This window comes from Anser anser (assembly GCF_964211835.1).
Source record: "Anser anser genome assembly, chromosome: 1".
Lineage (NCBI taxonomy): Eukaryota > Metazoa > Chordata > Aves > Anseriformes > Anatidae > Anser > Anser anser.
Window position 1 is genome coordinate 57,734,967 of NC_139720.1, and position 14,208 is coordinate 57,749,174.

General features: G+C 45.2%; 1 protein-coding gene across 4 annotated transcripts in view; it reads left to right on the forward strand.

The window, feature by feature from the left end:
* Positions 1-14,208, forward strand: part of SYN3 (synapsin III) — a 235,377-nt gene that overhangs the window by 214,876 nt on the left and 6,293 nt on the right. For all 4 annotated transcript variants that reach the window (XM_083824343.1, XM_083824341.1, XM_083824342.1 and 1 more), the window contains 4 exons: positions 1,618-1,720; positions 7,411-7,545; positions 12,258-12,342; positions 13,174-13,471. In XM_083824343.1, the coding sequence (XP_083680469.1) occupies positions 1,618-1,720; positions 7,411-7,545; positions 12,258-12,342; positions 13,174-13,471 (621 nt within the window). The remainder of the gene's footprint in view (positions 1-1,617; positions 1,721-7,410; positions 7,546-12,257; positions 12,343-13,173; positions 13,472-14,208) is intronic.

A 14,208-nucleotide genomic window follows, 5' to 3' on the forward strand; every position in this document is an offset into this window, starting at 1 on the left:
CAACAAGGCAGGAGTTTTGCTGAGTAGAAGCAAACTGTAGTTTTGTAGTAGTGCCTATTGTAGTTTTGTAGTAGCACCTACTGTACTGAACAGTAGCCCAGAGGACTGACATCCAAATAACACTACGCAAAATGACAGTAAAACTCTGCAAATGCTATCCCTGATGCACATGCATAAATATGCTCCTCTGACCCATAGCACTGCTATTCCACCCGAGCAGCCCTGGTGCCTCCCAGTGCTCACCTAGGGCCAGGTAGCTAACAGGGGCTCCGGCATGGGCAGCAATTCCCCAAGGCTGGCTGTCAAACCCAGATACCTAGAGATGTCCCTTAGGAAGATCTGTGATGGTGCTGGGTGTGGGAGCACAGCAGTGCGTGAGGGCAGCTTGCAGGGCTTCCTGCCTGGTTCACAGGGTCTGCAGTTCTCCTCCTCCTTGTGCTAGTCAGTCCTCCTCAGGCTCCTCCTTTCTCACAAGGGCTGGTGTGAACGTGCTTGGTCTCCTCATTAGGAGCCATTTTCCTGCAAACATTGTGTTCACACAAGTTGATCATTATATTGTCAAGCTATGGGGACTCTGGCTGGCTTCAAGGATGTAAACTTGTTCTTTGGCCAGAACAGCTCTTTTCCCAGTCCCTGCAGGGTCTGCAAAATGTCAGCGTTTTCAAAAGACTGTGGCCTTCCCTCCCTCCCCGCATCTTGTCACAGTCCTGCTTACAGATCTGCTGCTCTGAGATTATTATTCTTATTGAAATGGTCGGGACTGCAGAGCAGCTGCACAGGAAATAAAACCAGGCCGCCTCGTTCCCTCCTCATTTCCACGGCGGGGGGATGCGGCCCCCTCATAACAGGCCCCTTGTCATTCTCTCTCCTCCTCTGACACCAGTACAGCTAAGGGGGCACCTGTCAGACCTGGCCCCTGCTCATACCAGCTGATGGTCCCGTTCAGGGACAGAAAAAAGGGGTGGCAGCCTGTATCTCTCCCGCTGACCAGCGGTGCCTGGTCCCTGTGATGGGACCGCCTGGCTAGGAGCAACATCCAAGGGATCAGAGGGAGGAGGCTGTAAAAGGATGGCACTGAAAGAGTGAATTGTAAAAAGCAGGAGCCGCTAGGTCACAGATCAGGGAGGGGGTGGCTACACCCTGCTAAATTCTGCACTCGCTTTCCCATCTTATTGCAGCCCCAATATCCTGGACATCTTATCAGGAGAAAAGCTGTCTGCATAATGGAGGGCTTTCAGGCAAAGCCAATACAAACGCTAAGGGGCCAACTCTTCTGGGAGATTAAATGAGCTAAATATTTATAGCTTGGCTAAATGACAACCGACTGGAGATCTGATGTAAATACCAAGGAGGGAAAGAAACATTTTAAGGTGGCTTTGAGGGCAGGATTGAAACGATCTGCACTAAAGAGAAACTTCAGGCAAGATTCTCTCTTTTGGTGTTTTTTGTGGGTGTTTTTTGGTCCATCTCCTGTGCAAGAGATAGGGGCAAAGTATGTGAAGTATACAAAGTATGCCTTCAGAATCTCTTTGTGCTCCTCTGAGCAGCAGGATGGGTGACTGTGTTGGTGTAATACCCAAGAAACTTAATCCTAGGCCATGCCTCTGGTTTCTGCAGGTACAGACTCTGGGCGGATGCGTGTGCGGAAATGTTTGGTGGTCTCGATATTTGTGCTGTCAAAGCTGTCCACAGCAAAGATGGAAAAGACTATATCATTGAGGTGAGAGCACGGGGAACCTGAAGGCAAGTCTCCTTCGGGAAGTGTGTCTGCATGCACACACATTCCCTCAAAGTTCATATACACCAATGTGCTCTCTTACTCCTGTGTGCATGCTCCAGCAGTCACTGCTCCTGAATGTCCGTCTGTTTCCTCCAAGCTGTGGCCCACTGATATGCAAGGGCCTTATTCAGAGTCGCAGGTAAACTGACAGACATACAGCAGGGCGTCAGAGTTATAGTGCCCTCATTTCTCAGTGTGGACTGTGAAAAGAAATGGGAGAGCCACACACTGCTTGGCCACCCCAGCTTTCCAGCTGATGAGACCCCACCGTGTGGCAATTTACCAGCATGGGACAGATATGATTCTGCCTTCTTAGCGAGCACATAGCAGCCTGCAAGTGTTGCTGGCAGCATCCAAAGTTTGGCATGTCTCATTGCACCAGTGCCCCAGTACCATTCTGCCTAGGCTGAGCACCTGCAAAGGCAGCACACCTCTCATAGCTGCGAGTAGAGATTGGCAGAATCATGAACAAACAAGCCCAGATTCAGCCCAACCTGAATTCAGGTGCCACATGATGTTAGCATATTAGTCATACTAATGTCCCCCCATTACCCATTCAGACAAAAAAATAGTCATGTCCAGCAGGTGATTCAGTGCACTGAAAGTCTCAGTTTCTAAATGAACGTGTCTTTCTCCAATCACTTTAAAGGGAACCCCAGTAACAAAACTCCTAGCCGCACCTTAGTTAAGAGAGTAGAATAAATGGCAAGAGTGAAGCAAGAAAGCCCATAAACAGCAGGAACAATTTAATTTTAATTTTTTTTTTAAAGGTGAATTTGCTAAAATCTTTTGCCTGGACAACATTCACTAAAATAGACCAGCAGGACAGACCAGTACAGATCTACTCCAGGCAGTGTGGGCTACAGACTTTTGTGCTCAGAGCCCCACTAATGAGACAACCTGTGGCTCTGAGAGCTAAGGTTCAGCACGTTCCTCACCAGGCCAGGAGGAAAAAGTAGGAACGTGGTGGATAGCACACTCAGGTCACCCAAGCAGGGCAGAGAAGGAAAAGCTGGCCAGAAAATCAAAGGGGAAACTTAAGAGACACTCTGGGGGAGAGAAAATCTGGCAAGTAAGCAAGTGTCTCTGTCACTATGTGATTCAAGGAGGCACAGCATCTGACCTGCTGTAAACTCCACCAACACAGGCCAGCCGAGGAAGACGAGCAGAGCCAGCCTACGGCTTCATGCAGGGGTGCTGACACACTGGAAAGCTATGTGTGGGAGTGAAGTCCCACCCGCTGAGGGTTGGGATGCTGATGAGAACCACATGAGCCCTCCAGTGACTGCACATTCCAGCATTATGTATCTGCTCCCCGGGGAGCGGTGACCTGTCAAAGGCCATGCAATCCAAGCACGTTGCCAGCAACAAAACACTGGCAAGCCTCTGTCTTTTCTGCAGTGATGGGGCCATGGCTGATGGGTCTGCTCCTGTACGCAATTCATCGGCACCTAGAGGAGCATCCCCTAGAGCAGGCTGCCTCCCTGCTATGCGCTTTTATGTCTCTGTGCACATGTAGCTGAGAAAGGAAGAGCGAGAAAGCAGTCTTGCTAGAGTAAGGATGTTTGGACTGTGTCCATACATGGTCAGATGTGAGATGTGGTTTTCATATCCCTGCATCTATTCTTGCACATAAGCTTATGTACGTGCACACATGGGTAATTCTCTGCTTAAGGATTATATGCCTCTGTCAGGATATACCTCTGGTTTTTCACATCTGCCCCTGTCTGAGTGACTGCATGAAAAGCACGGCCATACGCTAACAGCCCTCACCAGGCTGCACGCAGAGGGAAATGCACACTAATAACCCCCTCTCTCCAAGGTAAAAAACAACGGATCTAATGTGATACAAATCAGAAGAAACACATCAGCCTCAGATGGGTCATGCTGAATTATGCCAGCGTAGAACCTAATTGAGTAGGTCTGGTGTACCAACATCGAGCAGGCATTCAGATGCCAGGCTGACGGACACTGACAGGAAAGGAATAGAGTAATGCAATACAAAGAGCAAAACAAAGCCAAACAGGCACCTTTTCTACTTTATGCAGATCGGAGAGAGATGTTGACAATTAATTAAGTGTCTCCAGCCTACTTCCTGGGGTACTTTTCTTGGTCTGAAACTGATCCTTTACTTTGCTTTTTTCTTTTGATACTGGAGGAAAAAAAGTTTTTGACTGTGCGACAGTTGTATTTTTCTTGGTGAGAAGGAACAGTATGCTGTGACATTTTACAAGAAAGCACACCTAAATGGACTGAACAAATAAGGAATCTGCACAATGCAATTGCAGGCAGTAATTAATTTTCACAGTGCAAAGCAGTTCTCTAGGAGAGAATTGCAGAAGTAGTGATGGGCAGTTCTATGAACTCCAATTTAGCACAGTGGTTTGTTGCAAACAAAATCAGATTTAAAAAGATGAGTTATCAGCACAGGACAAGAATAATCTTTCACTTATGGTGTTTGCTGCCATGTGAACTTCACCTTCTTTTCTTTTCCCATAGCAGATAACAGGACCTACTACCTTTCTGCCCCTCAAAGCACTAGCACACTTACGCACCATGTTCATGGCTCGTATTCAAAGCTAAATTCTACTGATTTCGTACTATTAAAACAGCTGTGAATTTGACGGCAAATGCTGGTTCTTCTTTTTCCTCTGCTTTAAAGAACTTTGCCACTTTAAAAGAATATTCAGCATGAATATTCAGAAGGCCAGGTCCTCAAAATAGCACAAGTTAGGTACTGCTGTTAGCAGCCAGATTCTCAAAAGAGCTCAGCAGTGTGTATGGTTTAATAATCTCTCCCTTGGCCCTTTTTTCATAATGTAGCCCTTTGCCACACCTCTTCTGTACTGATAAATATGGAGCAGGTGGGGAGCAAGTAAAATAATCCTTTTGATTTATTCTTCCTCCTGGATCAACTAAGCCCTACCTGCCATGTAGTCAAGCTGTGTTACTAGACACACTCCCTGCTGCCCCGCGAGGAGCCCTGCCCATCCCCTCACCACTGCCTTATCAGTCCTTCGGATATGTCTAATCATCTGTGTCCTTCCTTCCTTCCCTAAAAAATCACCTAACACTCCTGCGCACCAGAGCATGGAATAACAAGCCCAGCCTTCAGGCCTCAGCGTCAGATCGGCGCAGGGGGTTTTCCAGAGTCTCTTCTTTGCCCTGCTGCTTTCCGCTCCCCCCCATACACCTTATCAGGCGACAGCAGCTGCCTCAGGAGCAGCTACTGACCTTGGGCTGCTACAAAGGCCGGGTCCACATGTGCCGACGTCCTCTTGTCTCACATGGCTGGTCTGTGATCTCCTCGGGAAGGGATGAGTGCAATCTATCTGTGATTCCTGTATTCCTTCCAGCGCTAGCATTCGTGGCTGCCCAGGTGCAGAGCAATTCGCCTTTCCCAGAGGACATGCAAGGTGACATCTCGTGCTCCTTTCCACTTCAGTGGCAACCAGCTGTGTCGTTTTGCTCAGTGAAATCACCGCCATTTTCAAAGGCCTTCCCTTACACGTGTGGTTGCTCAGTCCCATACTGGTGGTCTCCCACAACTCACACCCCTGCCAGGCCCTTCACAGAAGTACTGATCCCTGGTGTGTCTTCACTGCCTCAGGCAAGACCTGCTCCAGGGTTCGTTCCCCCTGGTGCCTCTGTTTTATTAAACAGCATCATCTTCACAGAATCATTAGGGTTGGAAAAGACCTCCAAGATCATCTGGTCCAACCCTCACCCTACCACCAATGTCACCCACTAAACCGTGTCCCCAAGCACCACGTCCAACCTTTCCTTGAACACCCCCAGGGACGGTGACTCCACCGCCTCCCTGGGCAACCCCTTCCCCTTCTGCTCCAGCTACTGCTGCCACAGAAATAGGGAAAAGCAGTTCTTAAGGTGGGGAAACGAGGGTTTTTAATCTGATTTGGGTGTTTTGAACTGAGCTGTATCCCAGGGAGGGTCACGGAGCCGCCGAGCGAGGCTGGGCCTGTCAGCAGGGTAACGGCATCATCTAGTGGCCGGACACGTCCCTCGCACGGTGCATTGCAGGGAGCCAAGACCTCTTACCTCACACACGAACTGGAATTGCCAGATGAAGTGGGAATGCTTTTAAGGGGGGGGTTAAGGGAGGGCGACCTGTGAAACAAGCTGCCAGAGGGCCCCCAGGAGTCCCTGTGTATGAGACGCGGAGGGGAACTGGCCGTTCCCCACCACCCTGGCTTATCGCTGACACCTCTGCAGAACATCTTTCCCTATCTCCTAATTTTTTTACAGAGTGGACAGAGGAATGAAAAGCCACTTGGTGCATTTAGCTGAGCACTTCCATCTGTTTTTCTAACCTCCTTCATTCACACCCTAGGCCAAGTAGCCATGGATGTAGGTGCCAACTCACTCTTCACGTGAATTCCCAGTTAAAACTTCTAGGTGGCTTCTCCAGTGTTTGTGTGAGACACCTATAGAAATGAACCCAAACGAATAGTTATTCTACAAGAACAGACTAGAATACAAACTCGGTGAACTCACCTCACTGATTTCCTCTACCTCTAAACAAAATGCATGAAACTTTCCATTTCACTCAAATAGTGGACTCTCGCAGCCTTGCCAGGGCGGAGCGCACTTCCAATTTGTTATCTGAGCGTGAGTCAGTGCCTTTCTTGAGCAATGCAATCTTTAACTCTGCATTTCCAGGGTTTTTAATGTTTGGTTTAAAAATCAAAGCAAAATAAAATAAAGTCTTCCAACCCTGTTATTTTGGTACAATTATATTTACTCCAGCTGAATCTTAACTCCATCACAGCACAGTTCTTCCTGTGGGATTCTGTTGTTTGTGAAGCACTTGATTTATGATGAACTGCTGAAAAAGACGTTTAGAGCTGCTACGCAGCTGAGGATCTGCTATGCTTTCCTTATTATTGTTGTTGCCAGAACATTTCTTACCTCAAAGACCCTTTGACAGCTCTCTGTCCCCCATCTCCACAGTCTTGCTTCCCAACTTTCTCCAGCAGTTGTGGTACGTGTTGGAAAACAGTCATATTACAGTAATATCAGGAAGACAAGCAGAGAATAAGTTTACTTTTCTGCATTGGGTGCTGTTGTTTTGGTGACATCCTATTCATTATGCATCTGTGGTGTTTATTTCCCCTCTCAGGGTGCAGTGCTCTGTGTTGATTAATCCCAAATGTTTCCTGCTTTCCTCCAGTCCCTGTTGCCTTCATCCCCTCAGACTTCAGTACATTTTGTTTCCATTCTCCTGTGTCTGCCTGTGTCCCTTTCTGCTGCAGTGTCATCCCAAAACGCTGTAGCACAATGCCAGAGAGACCTCATCCACGAGAGGCATCTCCTCAGGAAGAACCAAGTTTGTGTTTGCTTGATTTAGAAAACCTTCAGCCACCAGAAGCCTTGGGTTGGCTTCCAAGTTGTAAATGGAAGATGGGGAGTGGAGGAAGCACATGCTGTTTCCAAAAAAAAACCTAAGTGAAATCCCACCCTAGCATGTTTCAGCATGGAGGGGACTTCGGACTAGATGTGTTGACAAGGATGTGGGGACACAAAGCAGGTTAGCATGAAAGGTGAGTTGAAACAAGCATCTGCCACCAGGAAACCTCTTTATTAACTGCTGTTTTTCTTTCTTGTGGCAGGTGATGGACAGCTCGATGCCCCTGATTGGGGAGCATGTGGAAGAGGACAGACAGCTTATAGCCGATCTGGTTGTTTCCAAAATGACTCAGCTTGTCACCACTGCTGGATCTACCCCATCACCACTGAGGCCTTGGGTATGACAGAATATAGACCTTTTGGCCAAGCTGTTTTCCTGAACTCTTCTTCTCTCTCTTCTCCCTGTAAATGGCAGGCAGTCAGACATCTCATGGAGATGAACAGTCCCATACCAGAGTGTATTAGATAGATTGACTCCTGCTCTTCCAGAGAAGTCTCTTGCAGACCTTTGCAGTGGGTGCCCTAAGAAACGGCTCGGTCTCCTGCCCTCTCCTTCCATGTAACTGTGATATTGCATGGGTAGTGTGGGCCACACACCTAGGCATTCTGCCTTGCTAAATCAAATCCTATTTTAGATTCATATTGCAGACAGCATTTCTAGAGGTGCTTGTAAATCCCAGCTTCACCTCCATCTAACACCAGTCCTCAGGATAGGTTTCATTCCAGTTTTTGCATCTCTGGTGAAAATCTGTGCTTCCCGAAGAGGAGAGTGGGAATTTCCACCAAGACTTGTTTCATTTCTCAATGCAGCCTTGCTTCTTTGGAGATGCCCTTTACCCACTTTATCAGTAGGAGGCCTGACTACTGCTGAATTCCTATAACAACCTGTCATTTTTCCATTTAAGCTGACCCCTTCGCACTCCTCATGGCACATTCATTCCCAGACTGTATGTGCTATTACCTCTTTCAGCGTCTAGCAGGGAGCCAAGCAGGAAAGGTTGAGGACAACAGAAATCTGTACAAACGAAAGGACAGAAGAGTAATCAGGCTGAGTGATAATACTGACTGCAACACACTGGAAAAGTTTCCATTTCCACTCAAGAGATAAAGTGAGAGGAAGGACTCTGTGGCTCTCTGCCTCTGTTTTATGACAGCCTACTCCCTGCTAAACCAGGTCCCCAGCATGCAGTGCCTTCAGAGTAAATCCAAAGCAAACTTTAGATAGAGTGAGGGGAACCTTTAATAGACGCTAAAAATGCTTTGGGACAGCGAAAGGCATACAGAATGGATAGGATTTACTCTGGCCAAAGTGAAGTCAACAACTGACCTCTGAAATAACCAAGATAAAGAGTGTATAAACTAAGAGCAAAGGGGAAGCCTGCAGAAACTGAGAAGAACATGGACAGATGCATATGTTGTCTATATCTGTAACAAAGACATACAGGACTGGAATGGATTGCAACAGAACTAAAACAGAGTCAAAGGAGAACAAAACAAATGGTCTTGGAAGCATAAGATGTCAAACAGAAGATTTAAATGAGAAAAGGTTTCTCAACAAGGACACAAATATCTGTATTCAAAATCAAGAAAATTAAACCCACAACTGTGTTAACTAGAGTGTTTTACGATAGAGAAAGACCTTGGTACAGCAAACATTGGAGAAACTGCACAAGCTACAATTGCTACTGTAATGCTATAACACATAGTTATAGAACTACAGATGAAGACTTCCACAGAAACAAGAAAAATAACAATTCTGAATATGAAGGCAGCAGTATTGAATACATAGAAATATGAGTCTTTGGCTATCCTACGGGTATGCATAGAATAACTATGCATATTATTGTGGCTATCTCTGTAAGTTTCTGGATAAGAAAAACTGAGAAATTAAGAAATTGAGTGCACAGCCTTGACAGAAATGGAAGAAGAAACAAGTCATAATAAAATGAGATACAGCTATCAAGTAAGTCAAGTAACACAGTGGGACAGTAAGTCAAAGAGAGTTTTGCATCCTTTTAGGTGACTGCTTCTGGGAACCGTGAAATCCAAGTGTAATAGGAAACAACAGCTTGACCTAGCCTTCTGAAACACCCAGGTACAACTTCAGAAAGGGAACAAGTAGTACTAGGTTTGCTTTCCTTGGGATGGTATCAAAAAGTCATGATATGGCACAAACAGTTAGGAAATGTGCTTTTAGTAAGATGAGAAAATTATTCAGAAGCTCCCTAGTATTAGAAGTCGAGCTTTATGGATGCTATTTAAGAGAACACTGTTTTTCTGAATGCATATATACATTTCTGATCTGCTCCTAAACGAGAAATGCAAGAAATAAACTTCTAGGGTTAAGTCGCAAAGTGAAAGAAGACATTCAAGACAAACAGAAAAAAATCTTCCAAATGTGGAAATCTGACATTTTAAAAGACGTTTATGCACACAAATCGTTTATGCATACAAACACACAAGTAATAAAAGGAAACTTAAAAAGGATAAAATTTTATTTTAAAGATCAGATAGAGGAAAGAGTGAAACAAATTCTCTGAGTTCAGCAGAAGACAGAACCTCACCAAAGCACTGGTGAGCTCTATGGATCATCCAATATTAAGGGAGAAAGGGAAGACAACAGAGACAGTGTTGAGACTCCAGTGAATTTAATTGCTGAAAATGGAGAACTTCTTAAATCATACATAGATTTTCCCAGTCAGGCATGCAGGGCAGAGAGCAAAAGCAGTGATTAAATTGGTGATATCTGATATTTTTAAAAATTATTAAGCCCCCAGACCCAGCTGGCTACATCCAATGATGTGAATTTTGGAAGTGACTCAGCTGCCAAGAAAAAAAGTGCAATTTCATTAGAAACAGTTATTGCTCCAGAGGATTGGTGTATAACAAATACAAAATTTGTGTTTAAAATGGCTATAAGACTAACGTAGAAAAATGTACGTAAGGAAGTCGTCGACCTTACAAATGATCTCAACAATTAATTTAAAGAATAATACAGAAGACTAATAAACCAACAGAGCCATGGCTTAAGAGCATCCACCACAATTTTTTTTCAAAGAAAAATGTCCCATTAATCTTCCTTTCAATTCTTTGTCCATCAGCTCTTTAAGAGTTTGTTCATAAAGTGGTAGACAGCAGGCAATCAGCCAAAATAATGTTGCTAGACTGTCACAAAGCCTCAGGGAAGGTAGCAGACAAGAGCTATCAAAAAAGCAAGCAGAGAGGGTCTAGAAGGCAAAGTTTCATTGTGAAGCAGATGCCTCAGATGAAGACACAGATATGACAGATGTTAAATCTTGCAAACAGCCAAGGACATTGGGTGGCCATCACTCCTGCAACTCTCCACCTCAAAACTGCATTGCCTTCATCTTTGAGAAGCCTTGGGTTGGCTGTGGGCAGAGGCAACAGAGGTCAATATGAGATCTTATTCCCTTTCTTTGGCTGATCTAATCAGGATGTTTTATGTTATTTCCAGTGTATTTCCTGCAACACCAAGGCAACATTTTAATGTCCCAAGCTATGTAGGACTAGAAGCTATGGAATGGAAAATTCCTAGGTTTTCCTCCCCATCCATTTAGCTTGTCAGAGATACATCGTGTACAAGATTGGCTGACAATATCATCGCATTTATGTTAGTCAGTTGAAACTCATTTCAGTGCTTCCAGCTATGAAACATTTCTTCCCATTTCCAGAATCATTTAGCTCGTTCTCCTGACCTTCCAGGAGCTTCAACAACCCCTTTATCATTGTGTTCTCCATATAAATAATCCAGCACATACCAGTCTATCTGTCTCCAACTTCCCTTGCTCTTTCATAAACAATTTTGTGCAATAGGCTTACTCAGACTTTTGTTAACCTTGGACAAGCCCTCTGTGCAACAATTCTGTTTTGCTTAATCTGCTTATTAAAATATCTGTCAGAAAGAGTAAACAGTGAGAGAGAAGAAAGTGCAGATGGCACCAACTTATTTGGGTTAGTCAGGACCAGGGATGTCAGCGAAGAACTTCTGAGAGAGCTATGTATGTTAAGTCACCACAACAGCAAACTGTACTGAAGACTGAAAAGTAAGCTAAACTGGGGTAGAGAGAGGGAGAACATAAACTGTATATATACCTTGTAAGTCCTGCTAACCGTTCCTCTTAAGAAAGACATTGTTGCAAACAGACTAACGAAAACCATTGCTCAGCCTATGGTTGTGTTGACAAGGGAGAAGCAGGGAATTTGGATGCACAAGGAATGAGTTGGTGATGTATACAGAGAAACCAAGATACTGCTTCATCTGGAATAACATAAGCAGACCCGCTTTGGGCAGCTGCAGAAAGGATCACAAGGCCAGGAAAGAGAAGTGGGTGATGAAAATGATTAGGAGCCTGGAAACATTCCCGTGGAGGGACCAAAGGGATTCAACCTGTTGGTTTTAGAGAGGACATGAATGGGAGTGAGGGCAGTAAAACTCTGCAAAATAATGAATGGCCTAGCAAAGGTAGGTTGTGAGAACTATTCTCAAACTCAAAGTAATGGAGTTAAGAAGTGGGGAAGGTTGTAAGATTGAAATGGTCTGAGTGACAATATAAAAAAAAAAATACATGGAACTGTTGCAAAGATTTTGTGGAGCAGATCATAAACTTTATGTTCCAGGGTTTGAGCTGGTCCTTACTTACGAGCAATCAAGATGAGACCCCTCAGGGTAAAAAGATGATTACTCCATAGACATTTCCATGGTTCATCCCTCCTTCCTTTGGAACATCTGGTGCTGGCAACTGTCCAAAATGGGAGATGGGACTAAGAGATCCCTTGGGCCTGATAAATTTGGCAATCCCTGATTACCTAAAAAACATTATGAACTGTAACTTCACCGTTATTCCCTGTGAACAAACAATTTATATGCTCCTTATTACTTAGCTCTCAATTTCAGTCCCTTGAAAATTACCAGCCAGATGCTGTGTGTGTGTATTTAAGGAACACTTCAGGACTCCACTGCTCCTATATTACCTCTGGGCTTCTCTTTGGGGACTCTGTATTAACAGGAATGGCTTTTTCTTCCCTCTAGCCTCCACAAGTTCAGCCTCAGTCAGTGAAAACTCAGCCTGGACCTCAGCTCGCACAACTGTCTCAGCCGCGGCCTCCTCCACAAGGTACAGTTGTTTGGGACCCATGACAGCATGGACTGTGAGACATCAGTTTGCCTTCTAAATAAACACTCTCAGGATAAAGGTTTCGGTCATAGTCCCAATTCACTGATAAGCAGGAAGCAAATTCAGTGTACTTTTAAAGCAGCTACTGTAAAATTCCATATCAGCTCCGAAAGTGGGCTGAAAATTCAATACAGATCCAGTTGATAACTCTGTTAGGACTTGGCTCAGCAAAGAAAGGCCACTTGAAATGGCACTGGAGCAGGATTTGGGGCACAGAGTGTATTTGTGTTTGCACAGAGCTGTAACAGCAACAACTATTAAGAAGGGATAGCAAGATTTGAGGGTCTGCTACCAATATTGCTAAAGCCACCTGCTGATAATGCTGGAACAGATGCTCAGATAGTAGTAGGGCGCACAGTTTTTTTACATCAAATTGCTTTTCTCATGAAGGGACTGTTGACCCAAACCTGCAGATTCAGCTTTCATTTCCTTTAGAGCTGGTATTCCAGTGACTCTTCTTTCTAAATGCAGGAAGCACTTGACAAAAATAAGAAGTATTAGTTACATGGAAAAGTACAGCACATTGAAATGACTTCCTTTGGGGGGAGCGGCAGGGCTTCTTTGAAGAGGCAGAGAAATGGACCAAAAAAACTCCAGAGACATGGGCATGAGACCAGTGTTAGACTTATAAAAGAGGATTTCCCTTATCTTTTTGCATAAAAGTAGTCTGAATAGTCTCTCCCTTTAGCAAAACCCACTCCTCCATATAGATACTTGCTTGTTTTCCACAACGTGACCTTCCTCATGCTTATATGCACATATCCCTTTCAGGTGGGCCACGCCAGCCTCAGGCGTCTCAGCCTCCACGGACAAACGCACCTCCACAGCAACGGCTCTCTCCTCAAGGACAGCAGCCCCAGAGTCCCCTGTCCACTTCACCTCAGCAGCAAAGGTCACCTGGATCTCCACAGCAAGTCCGATCAGCAACTGGGTCCTCTCCAGTCCAGGCTTCCAAGGCAGGCGTGTTCCCACCACAGCAGCCCAGACCCCCTGCTCAAGGCCGGGCTCCTAGCCAGCCAAGCCCCACTGAAACGTCCAAGCAGCAAGCCAACCCACACCCGCATCTGAAGTAGGTGCTCAGTTAATGGTCTGTATTATCACTATTATCTGTATATCACTATTATCTGTAGATAGTAGAATAAGTCTATCAAAAAAAGTATCCTAAGCTGGCTTGAAGAACTTATCGCCTGTTGTCAGGCAGCAGTCCCCAGGGACAAAGGCCTGGACAGGTGTGAGTGACTTCAGAGGTAAAAGAGCCTGGGCACAACTCAGGCCATTGAACTGTTGTCAGGAAGAACAAATTGTAGGTTACATCTCGAAGATTTCACATTCTTCCTCTTGTTTATGTGCTCATTGTTAAATATGTGCTCTACCCCAGTCGTGTCGATGCAGCTACTTCCTTCTCAGCAGGGTATATAATCCTTATCCTTACAGACTGTAAGCAGCACATTATTGACCAGAAAGCTTGACAAGAGTAATTCCTTCACTACTCTTTGGATGCAGGAGCCACACAAGGTTCTTTACTGGGCAATTTTTTGCAATTGCTAGCAAAGGGGGTGGGGAGGGTGGAAGTGGCACTACTCACACACATAGAAGTCTAGATGGTGACTATATGTTTAAGCGCTCTGCTGGAACAGAACACACCACTGAATTGTTGTGCATATTTAGTAGCCACCGTTGGTGGAGTATATCTGGCTGGCACCATGGCAGAGAAGCTTGGCGATAAAATGTTTGATGTTGACAAAGCTGACACAAGGGCAAATTGGCAAGAACAGGCCTGAGCAAAATATAAACTAGAAATGGTAA